At 51.4% G+C, this 14,580-nt stretch overlaps 2 protein-coding genes across 2 annotated transcripts; one reads left to right on the forward strand and one right to left on the reverse strand.

Moving 5' to 3' along the window:
- Positions 1-728: 728 nt before the first annotated feature.
- Positions 729-6,073, reverse strand: PV08_07002 (uncharacterized protein; the record flags this gene model as incomplete). The annotated part of the gene is made up of 2 exons (XM_016381334.1): positions 729-2,118; positions 2,172-6,073. 2 exons carry the CDS (start codon positions 6,071-6,073, stop codon positions 729-731), a joined length of 5,292 nt encoding a protein of 1,763 aa, XP_016234436.1.
- A 2,210-nt stretch (positions 6,074-8,283) lies between these two features.
- Positions 8,284-14,115, forward strand: PV08_07003 (uncharacterized protein; the record flags this gene model as incomplete). The annotated part of the gene is made up of 2 exons (XM_016381335.1): positions 8,284-8,576; positions 8,631-14,115. 2 exons carry the CDS (start codon positions 8,284-8,286, stop codon positions 14,113-14,115), a joined length of 5,778 nt encoding a protein of 1,925 aa, XP_016234437.1.
- Between the last annotated feature and the right edge of the window lie 465 nt (positions 14,116-14,580).

The raw sequence follows: 14,580 nt of genomic DNA on the forward strand, positions 1-14,580 counted from the left end.
TCTCTCAATCTGGCCTTCCTCGGAGCCTGTGTCTCTGCTGCGAGGCGCCGAACCATGCTTAATAAGGTTCACTTCCTTTGGACGCGAAACAACCGCTGCCAGAGGTGTGCCGGGAATGACGAGAAGCCCTATACTGGAGAAGCAGCAAGGGAGAGTGTGTCAAGCCCGATTGTCGCTTTTGGTGCCAGAACCCGGTTGAGGACCCGTACAGCAGCCATGTGGGATCTCAATGGGGCAGTAACTAAGTCAGACAAGCTCCCTACGGCTCGTCTAACTAATACTCGCTCCCCGTACTTTGCCGTCGCTCCCGCGACGCTCCCTTTCCTGAACGAAAATGGTACGGGACAAAGCACAGTTAGGGATATATAATATATACACTCCTTATGGCTCAGGCCTGTGAGAGTCTCCAAACAGGCCCTTTCGAATGATCTTTTAAAAACCGTTCATTATTGCACTTTGTATGCTCGCAAGATCGATATAAAACCTGCTGCTTCTGCCGCCGTCATATCCTATCACGTCGCTGTGTATGTGAATGAGTGTACATCATCTCACACAGTGCATGTAGTTTCCCATTTTTCCCCATCCACACTGATAAATATGCAACGCCTTAGCTTCCCATGACGTACATCACCCACCAAGAAATATGTGAGCTTCCCAGTTCCTCTATCGTCCGTTGCAATTACGCCATTCTCTATTCCTTCCAATTGATGCTCCAACACAGAAATTCCTTACATGTTCGCCAACTCGGTGTCAATCGCCCTATCCAGAAACTGCCTTCGATCACCGGCAGGGACTTCACACTGTAGTCTTTGTTCGACGAGAGCTCGAACTTGTTTCTTCGTTACGGTATCGAGGTCGACTTCGCTCAGCACCGCTCGAATGGCTTCGACCATATCTTGATCGCTGGGGCCAGCCGTCGGCACAGTGCGGAAGTCCATCACTGTAGATGCCGGTCGACTAACGCCCATACCAAGCAGGCTAGGTCTGCTGACCGAATTTGGCATGCCGTAACCACTCTGATACGGACTTCGAGGATTGTTGTCTTGGTACGGGTTTGGCGACGGAGATTTGAGACGTCCTTGGCTTCCTAGACTCATCATGCTCATATTGCGCCCGTGGACGCTGACAGGTTGATCCTTGAATTGGGTCAAACCCGTCATCGTGCTAGCACGATTATTCAGCCCAAATGGCGCCGGTGACCGAGGTGGCGCCATGAAAGGATGCTGCTGCTGTGGAAATCCTGCGAGAATGGTGCTCGCCGGCTTCACCGAGGAATAGACCGAGTGCATATCGTCCATTTCCATCATGCTGGGGTCGTCCGTATATCCGGCCTCGAAGCCCTTTTCGTGAAAGTTGTCGTTGTTGCCACGCCGTCCAGGTAAGTTGTTCGAGGCCGCATAGTCGTCCCACCGTTGCAATGGTATGGATCTGGGGTCGAATCCTTCGTCTTGTAGTGCAACCACCTTCTTGTCTCCCTTTTCTCCAATGACAATTCTGGTGTTTCCCCACGAGAAATTGTCCTGGTTCCAGAAGGAATAGATGGGCAATACAAAACTGTAGATAGGGTAGGCGATGACATAGATAATCATCCAGCCGACGTGTTGCCATTGTCTTTTGAGAATGAAGATTAATGCTTGGAGACCGTACGTAGCAGCAATCATCACGATTGAGATGAGAGGGAATTGTCCTTCGTGAGCCGCCACTCTATAGATAAGGTAGCCGAGGTAGACACAAGTGGCAGGAAGCTGGATGGTACCGAAAAGGTCGATAAAGACGACAAATCTCATCGAGAAGCAGCAGAAACCACAGAGGTCTTTCAACCAGACCAGCTCTGCCAAGTTGTGGATGGTGGAATTGATCCATCGCCGTCTTTGCGAAAGCAAGACTGACCATGTCTCAGGAGCAGCGGTCCAGGCGCAGGCATCGGGGACGAATTTATAGGACATAGCCGGGAAATGCTTCATCATCAAAGTCGTCAAGAATCGATCCTCGCCCAACGACAACAGGTTTTTCTTGTGAAGAGTGTCAACATCACAGTCAGCATACTCTTGAATCACCTTGTCCGATATGATGAGAGGTCGACCTTTGTCAGCTGTTCGAAGACGATACATACAGAAACTACTCACAAGTTAGCTGGCGGAGCAAAAGGTCATCACAAGTTCGTTACTTACCATCCCGGCAAACAGGTCACGCTGCCAAAGAGTGATTCGAAGGCTTTTGCAAGGTGGTGGGAGATGTAGTACTCGTAAACCTGGATCATTGTCCACCAGCTTCGTTCCTCATTTTCCAAGCTCGTCTCCCCACAAATGCCAGCGATCTTTGAATTGTCGGCACAGGCTGCCACCAGACGATTAAGTGAGTCCTCCTTGACCATGGTATCGGCGTCGACCATGAAGAGATACTCATACAACTCCGGATCCACGCCAATGATGTTGTTGATCTGGTGGAACATTTCTAGCTCCAATGGGGACATGGCCGATCGGTGGTGGACTCGGTTCAAAAACTGCATGAGCAAAATTTGAGAGTCTCGCTTGCCACGATTACCAGGTTTGGACTTCGATTGCTCGGATTCCTTTCCAACCTTGACAACGACAAGGTATGGGACTACATTGCCCTCATACTCGTACAGACCGGAGTAGACCTTTCCATAGTTGAGCTGCTCGTTCCCATTGCCGACTGATCTGAACGGCAAAGCAGGTGGATCTATCTTAGGGTCGACACCTAGGATGTCGAGGACAATCTTTGGAGTAGGCCGATCGTTACCGCCACCTACAATCATGCCGTCGCAGATAACGCAAATTAGCTTTCTTTTGTTGTCGTACTGGAGAGCTGTGAGAGAATCCAGCGATTTTCTGAGATGGTCTTCACCCTCAGTATAGGCGGGCACTTGACAGATGACAAACTTATCCTGCGCTGCTGGTCGACGTTTGGAACCGAACTGCAACGCAGCCAGGAACTTCGCCAGAATGACAGTGCATAGTAAGAGGGAGAAGGATAGTAAGATGTAATTGTTGGCTGTGCACTTGGCAGATTGCCGAAAGTCCACCTTGCCAACGTAAAATGCGTTGTTTAGACAATTCAGGCTGTTTTGGAAAGTTGCAGTCGTCCCCCATTTGTCCGTGATATCAGTGCCTGGATATTGATTGAACAGGTTTGCTACCTCGTCAGGGAAGAACTTGTATGTGGGATAGTTATTCATCAGGTTCAAGGTGTAGAAATAATCGGTCAGATCGTAGATTTTCTTGTCAATTATCGCCCACATTCTCTGATCGTTGTCTGCCTGTTTTCGAACACTGCCTCTTGTAACCACAAGGTCTCCTTTGTAATACTGCTTGACCGAGGGCAAGAAGACATCGGAATACCAAGTCCAGCTGTATAGCTTGGAGGACCGGTCCGTTTGGTAGACGTGACCCGAGGTATGAACGGCGTTAGGGTATAAGACAGCCGAAGTGTCGTTGTGCTGCAACTGTACAGTGTCGTCGACATCTAGACCCGGACATGCCCGACTCAGGGGAGGAGGAAAGTAGGCATCCAAATTCTGCCCGGCAAATGGCATCATGTTGTCAGCATTGGTGTGAATGCTGGTGTCACTGTGCTGGGTTCTGTAGAAATGAGTCATGTCGTAAACACTACCTCGAATGCTGACGTAGTAATCGTTGGTACCTTGATGGAAGCCAACCTCTTTGGCGTTCCATACCTTGTCGAAATTTGGGCATAAAAGGTGCCCAACCGCCACGATGTAGAAAACAATCGCTGCATTGATCAAGAAAATCAAGAAACAAAGTACAACCTTCTCACGCCAGGCCATCCGAACATCTGGCCGTTTCATGCGACCGATAAATCTGAGAGCCACGGATGGAATCCAGAATGTCAGAGTCCAGACAAACGACACCCAGGCCTGTCTGCCCTTTGACGTCTTTTTTGATTCGATGTTGCGGGGGTCGCCAAACTCGGGGTCTAGTTCTCCAGTATATCGTCCCATCTCATCGTAATAAGGTTGATCTTTGTGATTATCGCCTTTGGGACCCAGGCCGTAGTCGCCACCGATGGTCTGGACAGTACGGGCCATTGTTGGCGCGATCGATTTGGCACGGTCAGCTCCAGCCTGATTTAGTAGGTGTTCGCGGCTGTCTTGTACACTCATGTTGTCGCCCATGGGAGGGAAAAAGCCACTCCCGTTGTTGGGCGGATTGACAGAGTATCCAGAGAGAAAAGGATTGGTAGGTTGACCGAATGCAGAGTCTTCGACATAGCCTGGAGGTCCGGCCTTCATGTCTAGCATTGTTTCGGCTTCCCACCAAGCGGCCTCTCGCATCCAGATACGCTCACGTCCGATGACGACTTCGCCATTGGTCCAGCCACGCTCAAGAAGAAAGCTCTCGATACCGTCTCTGCCATCTTTGCAACCCAGTCGGGAGTATCTCGTGACGAATTCCTCAACGTCGAAGTCGGCGGTGAAATCAAGTTGCCTGTTTCGATGATTCGCCCACTCAGGGAGTCTCCAGGCCCGCAACTGTCGAGAAACAGCACCCGCAGACCAAGCTGACGTGGCTGAAGCTGAAGTGGCGAGAGTGGCAGGTGCGTCGTCTGTAGGATGGATGGAAAGCTGGTACCACGCTCTGCTGCTTGCGAGAGTTGTTGCTAGATCAAAGCGACCCTTTTTGCCAAAGTTAAGGCCTTCCCCAGCGACTGGGTATAGCAAGGTGTGAAGAAATCCTCCATCTTCTGCCTCTGCCCCGATCTTTTGTAAGATGCCTTCTCGCCTGTCGTGATCGTGCTCTCTCTCTCGGCTCAACGGACCCCCGGTGATGCCCAGGTCAGCCGCAACTTCAGAGACGGCTAAATGCATTTCTTTAAGGACGGAATGGCCAGCAGGGGTAATCTCAACTCCATCTTCCTTCATTTCAGCATTAATCCCAATAGAGTCGTCGAAGACGCTGCGCAGCGCAACGGCTTTTGCTAGTCCTTCGCCAGGGATTTCAATCACAGAAAGGCTCACTTCATCACCACTCTGGGTGCTTGAATCCGGAGTAAGTGCACCTGCTCGCAGCTCCGCGGCAATGGCTTCATTTGCTTTGGAGATGACCCAATCAACCAGAGCTTCGTACATTCCTGCTACGAGAACCTCACGGTCATCGCCGCTGCATTTGTTGAAGAGGACTTCTGGTTCAAGGCCAATGAGCGCTCCAACATCTTCGCATATGTTCTCCAGCGCCTCAGAGTCGATGAGAAAGCCAGTGGTCTCCCCCAGCTTTAGTAGTCCCGCAAGACATGATAAAAGGCCTCGGAAAGACGCGCCCTTGATGCCAATTGACTTCAATGCTCCACGGAAATCTTCGGCTGCAGCAGCGTCGTCGCCAGTTGGCAAATAGGAGGGCGGGTCGTAGGTGCCAGACCTGTTCAACAAGGTGTACTTTGCAGGATGCTGGAGGTCCAGAAATTCCCGCTCAGCCGGGGTAGAGGCGGAGGTTAGGAGATAGTAGAAAACATCAAACGCTCGGTAGCCGGGCTCCGCAGGTACTCTTAACAGGCCATTTTGAACATCAATCCCAGATCCTGAGAGAGCCAACGAGAATCCGGTGATGGTGCCAGACAACGTCACTGTATATCTTGCCGATAGTGCAGAATGCCGATATGTCGAAGAGTTCGCAGGGGTTACGCAGGAGACGAAGGGTCGTAAGGCGGACAACGCAGTGTAGGCGAGATCTGGAGTAGGTAGAGGAATGACCCGCAGAAAAGGTTGTAGTACTGAGGGCGTAGAGGGATGGAGCGACCCCAGTATGACACAAGCATCCTCAGCTCTTCTTCTTGCGTGCTCCCAAGCCTTGAAGGCAATCTCAGCATCTACCGCACCACCAGTCCTCCCCTGGGCGTCTGGGTTGCTGGCGGTAAGCCAGGTGTTGACGGCGATGCTCGTACTCGCATCGAGTTGGTAGGTCTGCCCCGAGGCATAAATGGTATGCAAAGAATTCAGCAGGGAGGTCGTCGAGACTTGTGCAGACTGTTGAGCCGGCGACCGCACAGGACCGACCTGAGAGGAGGTGTTCGAGTATGAGGAGTAGCGTGTGGCCATCTCGAAAGTCTTGTAGGGCCCCTGTCGAGCGAGGCAGTCGACAGAGCCTCAAGCAGGTTGTTCCCAGGTCAAAGCAGTATAGTACTGTTCAGGCTTCACTTCTTGCAAAACTCCGTCGCGTTCTATTTCGCCTTGTGGTTGAAGAGAGGAAGGCCGGTGGAGAGAACAGGCTTGGAAAGGGAGCGTTATAAAGGGTCGTTTCAGATCGTCAGAAAGGCTCGTGTAGCGAGTGGACTAAGACAGAACAAGCAGCGAAAGACAAGAGCGAAATGCACAACACGATAGAATGCAGGGCGATTAAAGGTGTAGTATACAACGAGAGTGGTTTGAAAGAGCCAGGAATCGAGAATTGCACCCAAGGAAGAAGGGAGTAAAGTGAGTGACGAGCGGGTGTCTCGCTACTTGCAGATGCACTCCCCGTGTGACTGTCATTACAAAACACGATACCGCAATCCGCCCAAAATAGATGCACGTGAAGACGCGATGTCTTCGCCTCTCTGGAGCAAAGATTTGCTCACTGAGACACCTAAACCAAACACGGATTTCTCTGCATCAAAAAAGGGCCAATCTCCAATCCTGGATTCCTGGTACAGTCATCGGTCGATTACACCAGGAGCATCTCTCCAGCCTTGATTCGATCCTCCCACTGACAACTGTGCGGGTTGAGGCCCAAGGACAACAACTCCCTCTGGTTCCAGCACTCCGACTCTCTGTGATGCCTCGCGTTGTCCAGGGCCGTTGCCGAGGAACCTCGATTGACCATTGGCCAAAGGCGCTTCCCACGGCTTGTTTTAAGCTCAGTGCCGGATTTCTGTGAGGCTGGTGAGAGGGCCCCTTGTTCTCACTCCACCCCCCCTTCCGGGGAACCTACACTCGATCTGAGTGGATGTCACTGGGCGGTCTTGTTCACGGCACCCATCAGATTTCTGCATGTCTGAGTCTCGCCTGCGGCCGAGAAACATTGACTGCATTTGCATCACCATACTCTACCGTTGCTGGCCAATGTTGCTACAGCATGACTTTGTCAATTCCGACCAGACGGTGCGTCAGTCACGCAATGGAGAATTATTTGCGCGAGACACCCAGCTGGAAGTTCTAGTGCGATGTAAGACGCCTGCAGGTCCGCAGCATGCTGGCGTTCGGATGCCTTCACACAAAAAGCCATCCCTGATCAGCAAGCCTCAGGACCAAGGGAAAACATTAGAGTTGCCCCTCTGGATAAATTTTACCGCAAAAGCAGATCTGTTTACAGGCATGAACCGTGCTCGCTCGGGGAGGCCCTTAGTCACTACAGGGCCCGACAACCAGTCGTCCAGGCTTCAGAACATTCTAGCTGTAGGCGATTGGGTAGCCGAGGGGGCGTTGCGGAGCAGGCCAGAAACCTTGCACCATTAGGCCCGAACAAGCTGCAGCTCGCATCACGCTATCCCTGATGTCAACAAAAAAATCACGATGTCCGGATACAAGAGGATGCATGTACTTCGAACGGAGTACACATTGCAAAACTGCAAAATGCGAACTCTCTTTGCTGCGAAGTTACTATCAATGGTGAGCATGACCATCCTTCACAGCTATTGAGTCAGCAGCCTCATAGTTACATACGCGACTTTCTATATATACTCGGATTGCGGACTTGGGCCATATCGATACAACTGCTGTCAGTTCTAAAGAAAGTGGTCGGTGGCGCAGTCCCTGGCCGCTGGTCAATTGGTGGTGCCCCGTCAGGTCTTAAACAGCAGACGGTACTTGTTGCACTAACAATGGCCCTGGAAGATCCGCGCGGGCCCCGACGAAAATTACGCACTTGTAAAGACATGACCCTCCAATTGCCTTCCGAGCTGCTGGTTCCTTTGAAGGGGAATCTCCCTCAACACCAGACACACTCTCACTATAGGGATTTTCTGGCCTTAGATCCATTGCCTTCACTGCCAGTGTTTGCTACGACTTCACGACGTCTCTCGCTATCCTTGTCTTGCCGTATAATTCAATTCCTTCGTTGCATTTTGCATTGCTGGTTGTGGCCACATTGTTCTGGCATTCTCCCGTCTCCTGACGATTAGCCTCTTGTTTGTTTTGAACGTCGACTATCCGGCCTCTCACCCTCGACCCTGTGACACTTTCATGTCGACGACTCTGTCATCATACAAACGCATGGCTGTATAGATCGGCTTCATCACACTCTTTGCCGTACGGAACACAGTTCAATCCTCATGGCGGCTAGGGGGACTATCCCCGCCCATGCGCAGGCTTCGTTGCCGTCACTCCCTCCACATTTACAGTCAGACACTCACTTGACCGCTCACCTGGCGAGTCGTTTCCACGTCTCTCTTCCAACGGCAAGGCTCTCGTCCCAAGCGTTGATCTGCCTCAACACCTATACTTCCAGCACACGAGGTCCCAATGGTGAGAAAGAAGGAAGTGCCAGTGGGGAGGCTGAAGATCTGGCTCGAAGGGCATGGGCTAGGTTAGGAAGTCGTGCAGAAGACCAGGCCATCGTCTTCTTGTCTGTATCCCCAAGCTCAGCCATTGACTTCATATGACACTAACCGTGACACAGTGGAGAGTCCGGCTCTGGCAAGACGACAGTTCGGTCACACCTCCTTGCCTCTTTCCTGTCCTTTTCCTCCACACCACTTTCAAACAGACTTTCTCTCGCGGCCTTCGTTTTCGATACCTTGACAACCACCAAGACTACCACCACGCTAACTGCCTCCAAAGCCGGGCTTTTCTATGAGCTGCAATACGATTCTTCATCCACCATTCCCACCCTGATCGGAGGCAAATTGTTGAATCATCGCCTGGAGAAAGGCAGGATTTCTCATGTTCCAACAGGCGAGAGAAGTTTTCATGTCCTGTACTATCTTCTGGCGGGGACAAGTGCGGCAGAAAAGTCACATCTGGGACTGACTGGACACACGAACATCACGACTGCAGGCACCGGCCTCGGTAGAGCTGCTTCGGTTTCGCAGAAGAGATGGAGATATCTAGGGCATCCCACACAGATGAAGGTCGGCATGAACGACTCGGAGGGATTTCAGCATTTCAAGACGGCCTTGCGTAAGCTCGAATTCCCCAGAGCCGAAATTGCGGAGATATGTCAAGTTTTGGCGGCGATCCTGCATATTGGACAGCTCGAGTTTGGTACGGGCCAGGCTACATTGACTGCAGCGGAAGAAAGCGGTGGATATTCCCACGAAGGCGGTGAGACAGTCACCGTTGTCAAAAACATCGAGACGCTTGAACTGGTGGCCGCATTTCTGGGGTTGAGTGTTTCGGATCTGGAAGAGAGCCTGAGACACAAGACAAAGACGTTGCACCGCGAACGCGTCACCGTCATGTTGGATCCCAAAGGTGCTCGTGACAATGCAGACGAGCTTGCAACAACCTTATACTCCCTCCTCGTTGCTTATATCATCGAAAGCATCAACCAGAGGATCTGTGCTGCTGAGGATTCGGTAGCCAACACGGTGTCTATCGTGGACTTCCCCGGCTTTGTAGAAACCCCTTCGACCAGTTCTGTCCTCGATCAACTCCTAAACAATGCAGCAAACGAATCGCTCTACAACACTTGCCTGCACAGCTTCTTTGAGAAGACAGCAGATATGCTGGAGAGCGAGGAAGTCAGTGTACCAGCCACAAGTTATTTCGATAACTCTGACGCTGTACGCGGTCTTCTCAAACATGGAAACGGTCTTTTGGCTATTCTCGATGACCAGACCCGCCGTGGTCGTACCGACATCCAGTTTCTAGAAAGCATTCGCAAACGCTTCGAAAATAAAAACAAAGCTATCATGGTCAGCAGTGCCACCTCCACCATGCCTGGAAGCAATTTTGCTACATCGAATCTTGCGGCTTCCTTCACCGTGCGTCACTACGCCGGTGAGGTTGACTATCCTGTGAACAAGTTGGTGGAGGAAAATGGCGATGTGGTGTCTGGAGACTTGATGAACATGATGCGATCCACGAAGAGTGATTTTGTCGCCAGCTTATTTGGTCAAGAGGCCTTGACTACCGTCAGCCACCCTGCCGAAAAGACCGCCATTGTTCAGGCCCAGCTCAGCTCTAAACCCCTTCGAATGCCCAGCGTTTCGAGAAAGAAGCATGTGGAGCTCCGTAGGATGGCTAGCCGACGTGCTGACCGATCCATTGTACCAGAAGAGGAGGAACCCATGCCGGGCAATGATGATCAAAGGGTCAGGCGCACCAAAGCCACCGCAATGGGATTGACCCAAGGTGCTGCAGCGCAATTTTTGGCCTCATTGGACAATATCACGAAATCACTTACTGCGCCAAATGTCAACAACTACTTTGTGTTCTGCCTGAAGCCCAACGACAGGAGAATTGCCAATCAGTTCGACAGCAAATGTGTCAGACAGCAAATCCAGATATATGGAATTGCCGAAATCAGCCAGAGACTTCGAATAGCCGACTTCAGCATCTTCTTGCCCTTCGGCGAGTTCCTCGGCCTAACTGATGTGGACACTGGCGTCATTGGAAGTGATGCTGAGAAAGCACAACTGGTTCTTGACAGTAAACAATGGCCTGCGAATGAAGCCAGAATCGGCAATACGGGTATATTCCTCAGTGAACGATGTTGGGCTAGTATCGCACTTACAGGCTCACAAAGCGCGGCCTATTTTGGCGGCGATGCTCCCTCACTGTCCCGGCCAGACACACCAGGCATGAACCCTTTCAGTGACTCCAAAGCGAGATTGATTTCTGGCGAAGGTACCCCTCAATCATTCTTTGGCGAAGAAGGAAAAGGAGGAGGCTACATCGGCTCACGAGAGCTCGATTCCAAATCTGACGCGGGTGCCTCAGCTTTCAACTCGGGTGATATGTTCCGCAACTTGGAAACCAAGGAGGAACTCGCAGAGAAAGCCAACAAGAAAAACATGGAAGAAGTGGATGTTGTTCCGGTCTCCAGAAGCCGCAAGAACTGGCTTGCGATTGTCTACTTCTTGACATGGTATCTTCCGGACTTCTCCATCAAATGGGTCGGCGGAATGAAACGCAAGGACGTCAGGACCGCCTGGAGAGAAAAGTTTGCGATCAACCTTCTCATCTGGCTCAGCTGCGGCTTTGTGATCTTCTTCATCGTCGTGTTTCCGGACCTCATCTGTCCCAAACAACACGTCTACTCCGCTCAAGAACTAGCTTCTCACAATGGAAAGGGGAAACACGGCTCATATGTGGCCATTCGGGGAGTGGTTTTTGATCTTGGTGCTTTCATACCCAGTCATTATCCGAGCATTGTGCCTTCAAAGTCGCTCGAGAAGTATGCCGGTCTTGACGCCACTAATCTTTTCCCCGTCCAGGTTTCTGCTCTTTGCCAAGGCAAGGATGGAAGCATCTCTTCTGCTGTCCAACTCGACTATACCTCTACAAATGTGTCTGGTTCTGCAAGCATCACCAGCACGAATGACCCTAACAGGCGGTATCACGACTTCCGCGCCTTCACCAACGATTCCCGGCCAGATTGGTTTTTCGAGCAAATGCAGATGCTCAAAGCTAATTACAAGAAAGGCAATGTGGGCTATACCCCCCAACACGTTAAGAAATTGGCCTCGAAACAAGAATCCATTGCCATTCTCAATAGCAGGGTATACGACTTCACGACCTACAATCAAGGTGGACGGAGCGTCAGAGTCGCACCAGGCGACCAGGTTCCTAGCAACGTCGACACAGACTTCATGGATTCGCTCGTCGTCGATCTCTTTACACAGAAAGCTGGCCACGATGTCACCAAGTACTGGAATGCCCTCCCACTCGATTCCGGCATGAGACAGCGGATGCAATTGTGCCTTGACAATCTGTTCTTCGTCGGCGTTGTAGATACTCGAAACTCTACGCAGTGTCTATTTGCACGGTATATCCTCCTCGCCGTCTCGGTCTTCCTTTGCAGTGTGATTGGTTTCAAGTTCTTTGCAGCACTGCAATTTGGTGGGCGGAACGTCCCAGAAAACCTGGACAAGTTTGTGATCTGCCAGGTTCCAGCTTACACCGAGGATGAGGAGTCACTACGACGTGCTATCGACTCTGCCGCGCGCATGCGATATGACGACAAACGCAAACTGCTCGTTGTTGTCTGCGATGGCATGATTATCGGCCAAGGCAATGACAGACCCACGCCTCGCATTGTGCTGGATATTCTGGGCGTGTCGGAGACGGTCGACCCCGAGCCTCTCAGCTTTGAATCTCTTGGTGAAGGCATGAAACAACACAACATGGGCAAAGTGTATTCTGGACTGTACGAGGTTCAAGGGCACATTGTTCCCTTCTTGGTTGTGGTCAAGGTTGGAAAGCCATCAGAAGTCTCCAGACCAGGTAACAGAGGCAAGCGTGACTCCCAGATGGTCATTATGCGATTCCTCAACCGTGTCCACTACAATCTGCCCATGAGTCCTCTTGAGCTTGAGATGCATCACCATATCCGCAACATTATCGGTGTCAACCCCACATTCTATGAGTTCATACTTCAAATCGATGCCGACACAGTTGTGGCACCGGATTCCGCCACGCGCATGGTTTCCGCCTTTTTGCGCGACACGAGACTGATAGGTGTCTGCGGAGAAACATCGCTGAGCAACGCCAAATCGTCATTCATCACCATGATGCAGGTGTACGAGTACTACATCTCGCACAATTTGACCAAAGCCTTCGAATCTCTCTTCGGGTCGGTGACGTGCTTGCCGGGGTGTTTCACAATGTTTCGCATTCGAGCCGCCGAGACAGGCAAGCCTCTTTTCGTCAGCAAGGAAATCATCAACGACTATTCCGAGATCCGCGTCGATACTCTACACATGAAGAACCTGCTCCATCTGGGAGAAGACAGATACTTGACCACGCTACTTATGAAGCACCATGCGAAGTACAAGACCAAATACATCTTCCATGCGCACGCTTGGACTATTGCGCCAGACAGCTGGGCAGTTTTCCTCTCCCAGAGACGTCGCTGGATCAATAGTACAATTCACAACCTTATCGAGCTGATTCCGTTGCAACAACTCTGCGGTTTCTGCTGTTTCAGCATGAGGTTCGTTGTGTTCCTGGACCTGTTGTCGACAATCGTCGCGCCCGTCGTGGTCGCATACATTGCGTACCTGATTGTCGAAGTTGCTACATCGTCGAGCGTCCTCCCCACGACGGCGTTCATCTTACTCGGTGCCATTTACGGTCTCCAAGCCATCATCTTCATCCTTCGCCGCAGATGGGAAATGATTGGCTGGATGATTGTGTATATCCTTGCCATGCCCGTCTTCTCATTGGGCTTGCCACTGTACGCCTTCTGGCACATGGACGACTTCAGCTGGGGCAATACCCGTCTCGTCACGGGTGAGAAGGGCAAGCAGATCCTCATTTCGGACGAAGGCAAGTTTGACCCCGACTCCATTCCCAGGAAGAAGTGGGAAGAGTACCAAGCGGAGCTTTGGGACGCTCAGACTCAACGAGACGACGCCAAATCCGAGATATCAGGTTACAGTTACGGAACCAAGTCTTATTACCCGGCTGGCTCGGTGTACGGTGGAGGCTATGACACCCAACATCTCATGCCCACGTCAAGATCCGTTTCTCAGCTGGACATGCATCAGTCAATGTATGGAGCCGGGTACAACCAGTCGCGCCTGTCACTGGCTCCCTCTGAGATGCTCGGTGGGGCCGGGGTCCTGGCCAGCGGCCGATCGGTCGCCGACATGGAGATGGCGGACTTGACAGGCCTGCCGACCGACGACATGATCCTGAATGAGATTCGAGAAATCTTGAAGACGGCAGACCTCATGACGGTGACCAAGAAGGGTATCAAGCTGGAGCTGGAGCGCAGGTTCAACGTCAACCTGGACGTCAAGAGAGCGTACATTGGAAGTGGTAAGTCCGAACGAACATGGTCCCCCCCCCCCGAACATTATGAATGGTATACTGACTCTTTGCCCAGCCACGGAGGCCATTCTCTCTGGCCAATTGTGATGAGCGAGCGGTTGTTGCATCTGATAGCGTTCTCGGTTATGGTCTTGTTTTGTTCTTGGATTATCGTAGGCAACTAGAGCATTGGACGGCTTGGTTGGTTGGTTGGTTGGTTGACAGGTAACCTAGACGGCGGTGTCTATAATGAGGTTCACTACAAAATAGGGATGGAGAGCTGTGTGGATTGCATATTATGTAAAGGAAGGCCCTTGGTAAAGAAACTTGCGCTTAATCAGTACAGAAATTGAGTCTGTCGAGCAAACATCGGCTCGGCATTGCAGTGTCCACTTTTGTTGTCCACGTAAACGAACCGACAGGCGTTTTAGCTCTGGTGAGGCTCACCAACTAACTAGGCAGGGCCCCTTGACGATGTGGTGGGTTATTTGGGTCTCTCCGGGAGTTGGAACGGGAGTAGAATCAGGAGTAGACAGAACTGTCGTCCGGTAGTTAACTAACATCTCTGGAAGCGACGGGGTATGTATGAACAGAAGTAGAAGTAGAAGTAGAACCACTAATAACTACCCAGGTAACTACCTGGGAAAGGT

Source organism: Exophiala spinifera (assembly GCF_000836115.1).
Source record: "Exophiala spinifera strain CBS 89968 unplaced genomic scaffold supercont1.5, whole genome shotgun sequence".
NCBI lineage: Eukaryota > Fungi > Ascomycota > Eurotiomycetes > Chaetothyriales > Herpotrichiellaceae > Exophiala > Exophiala spinifera.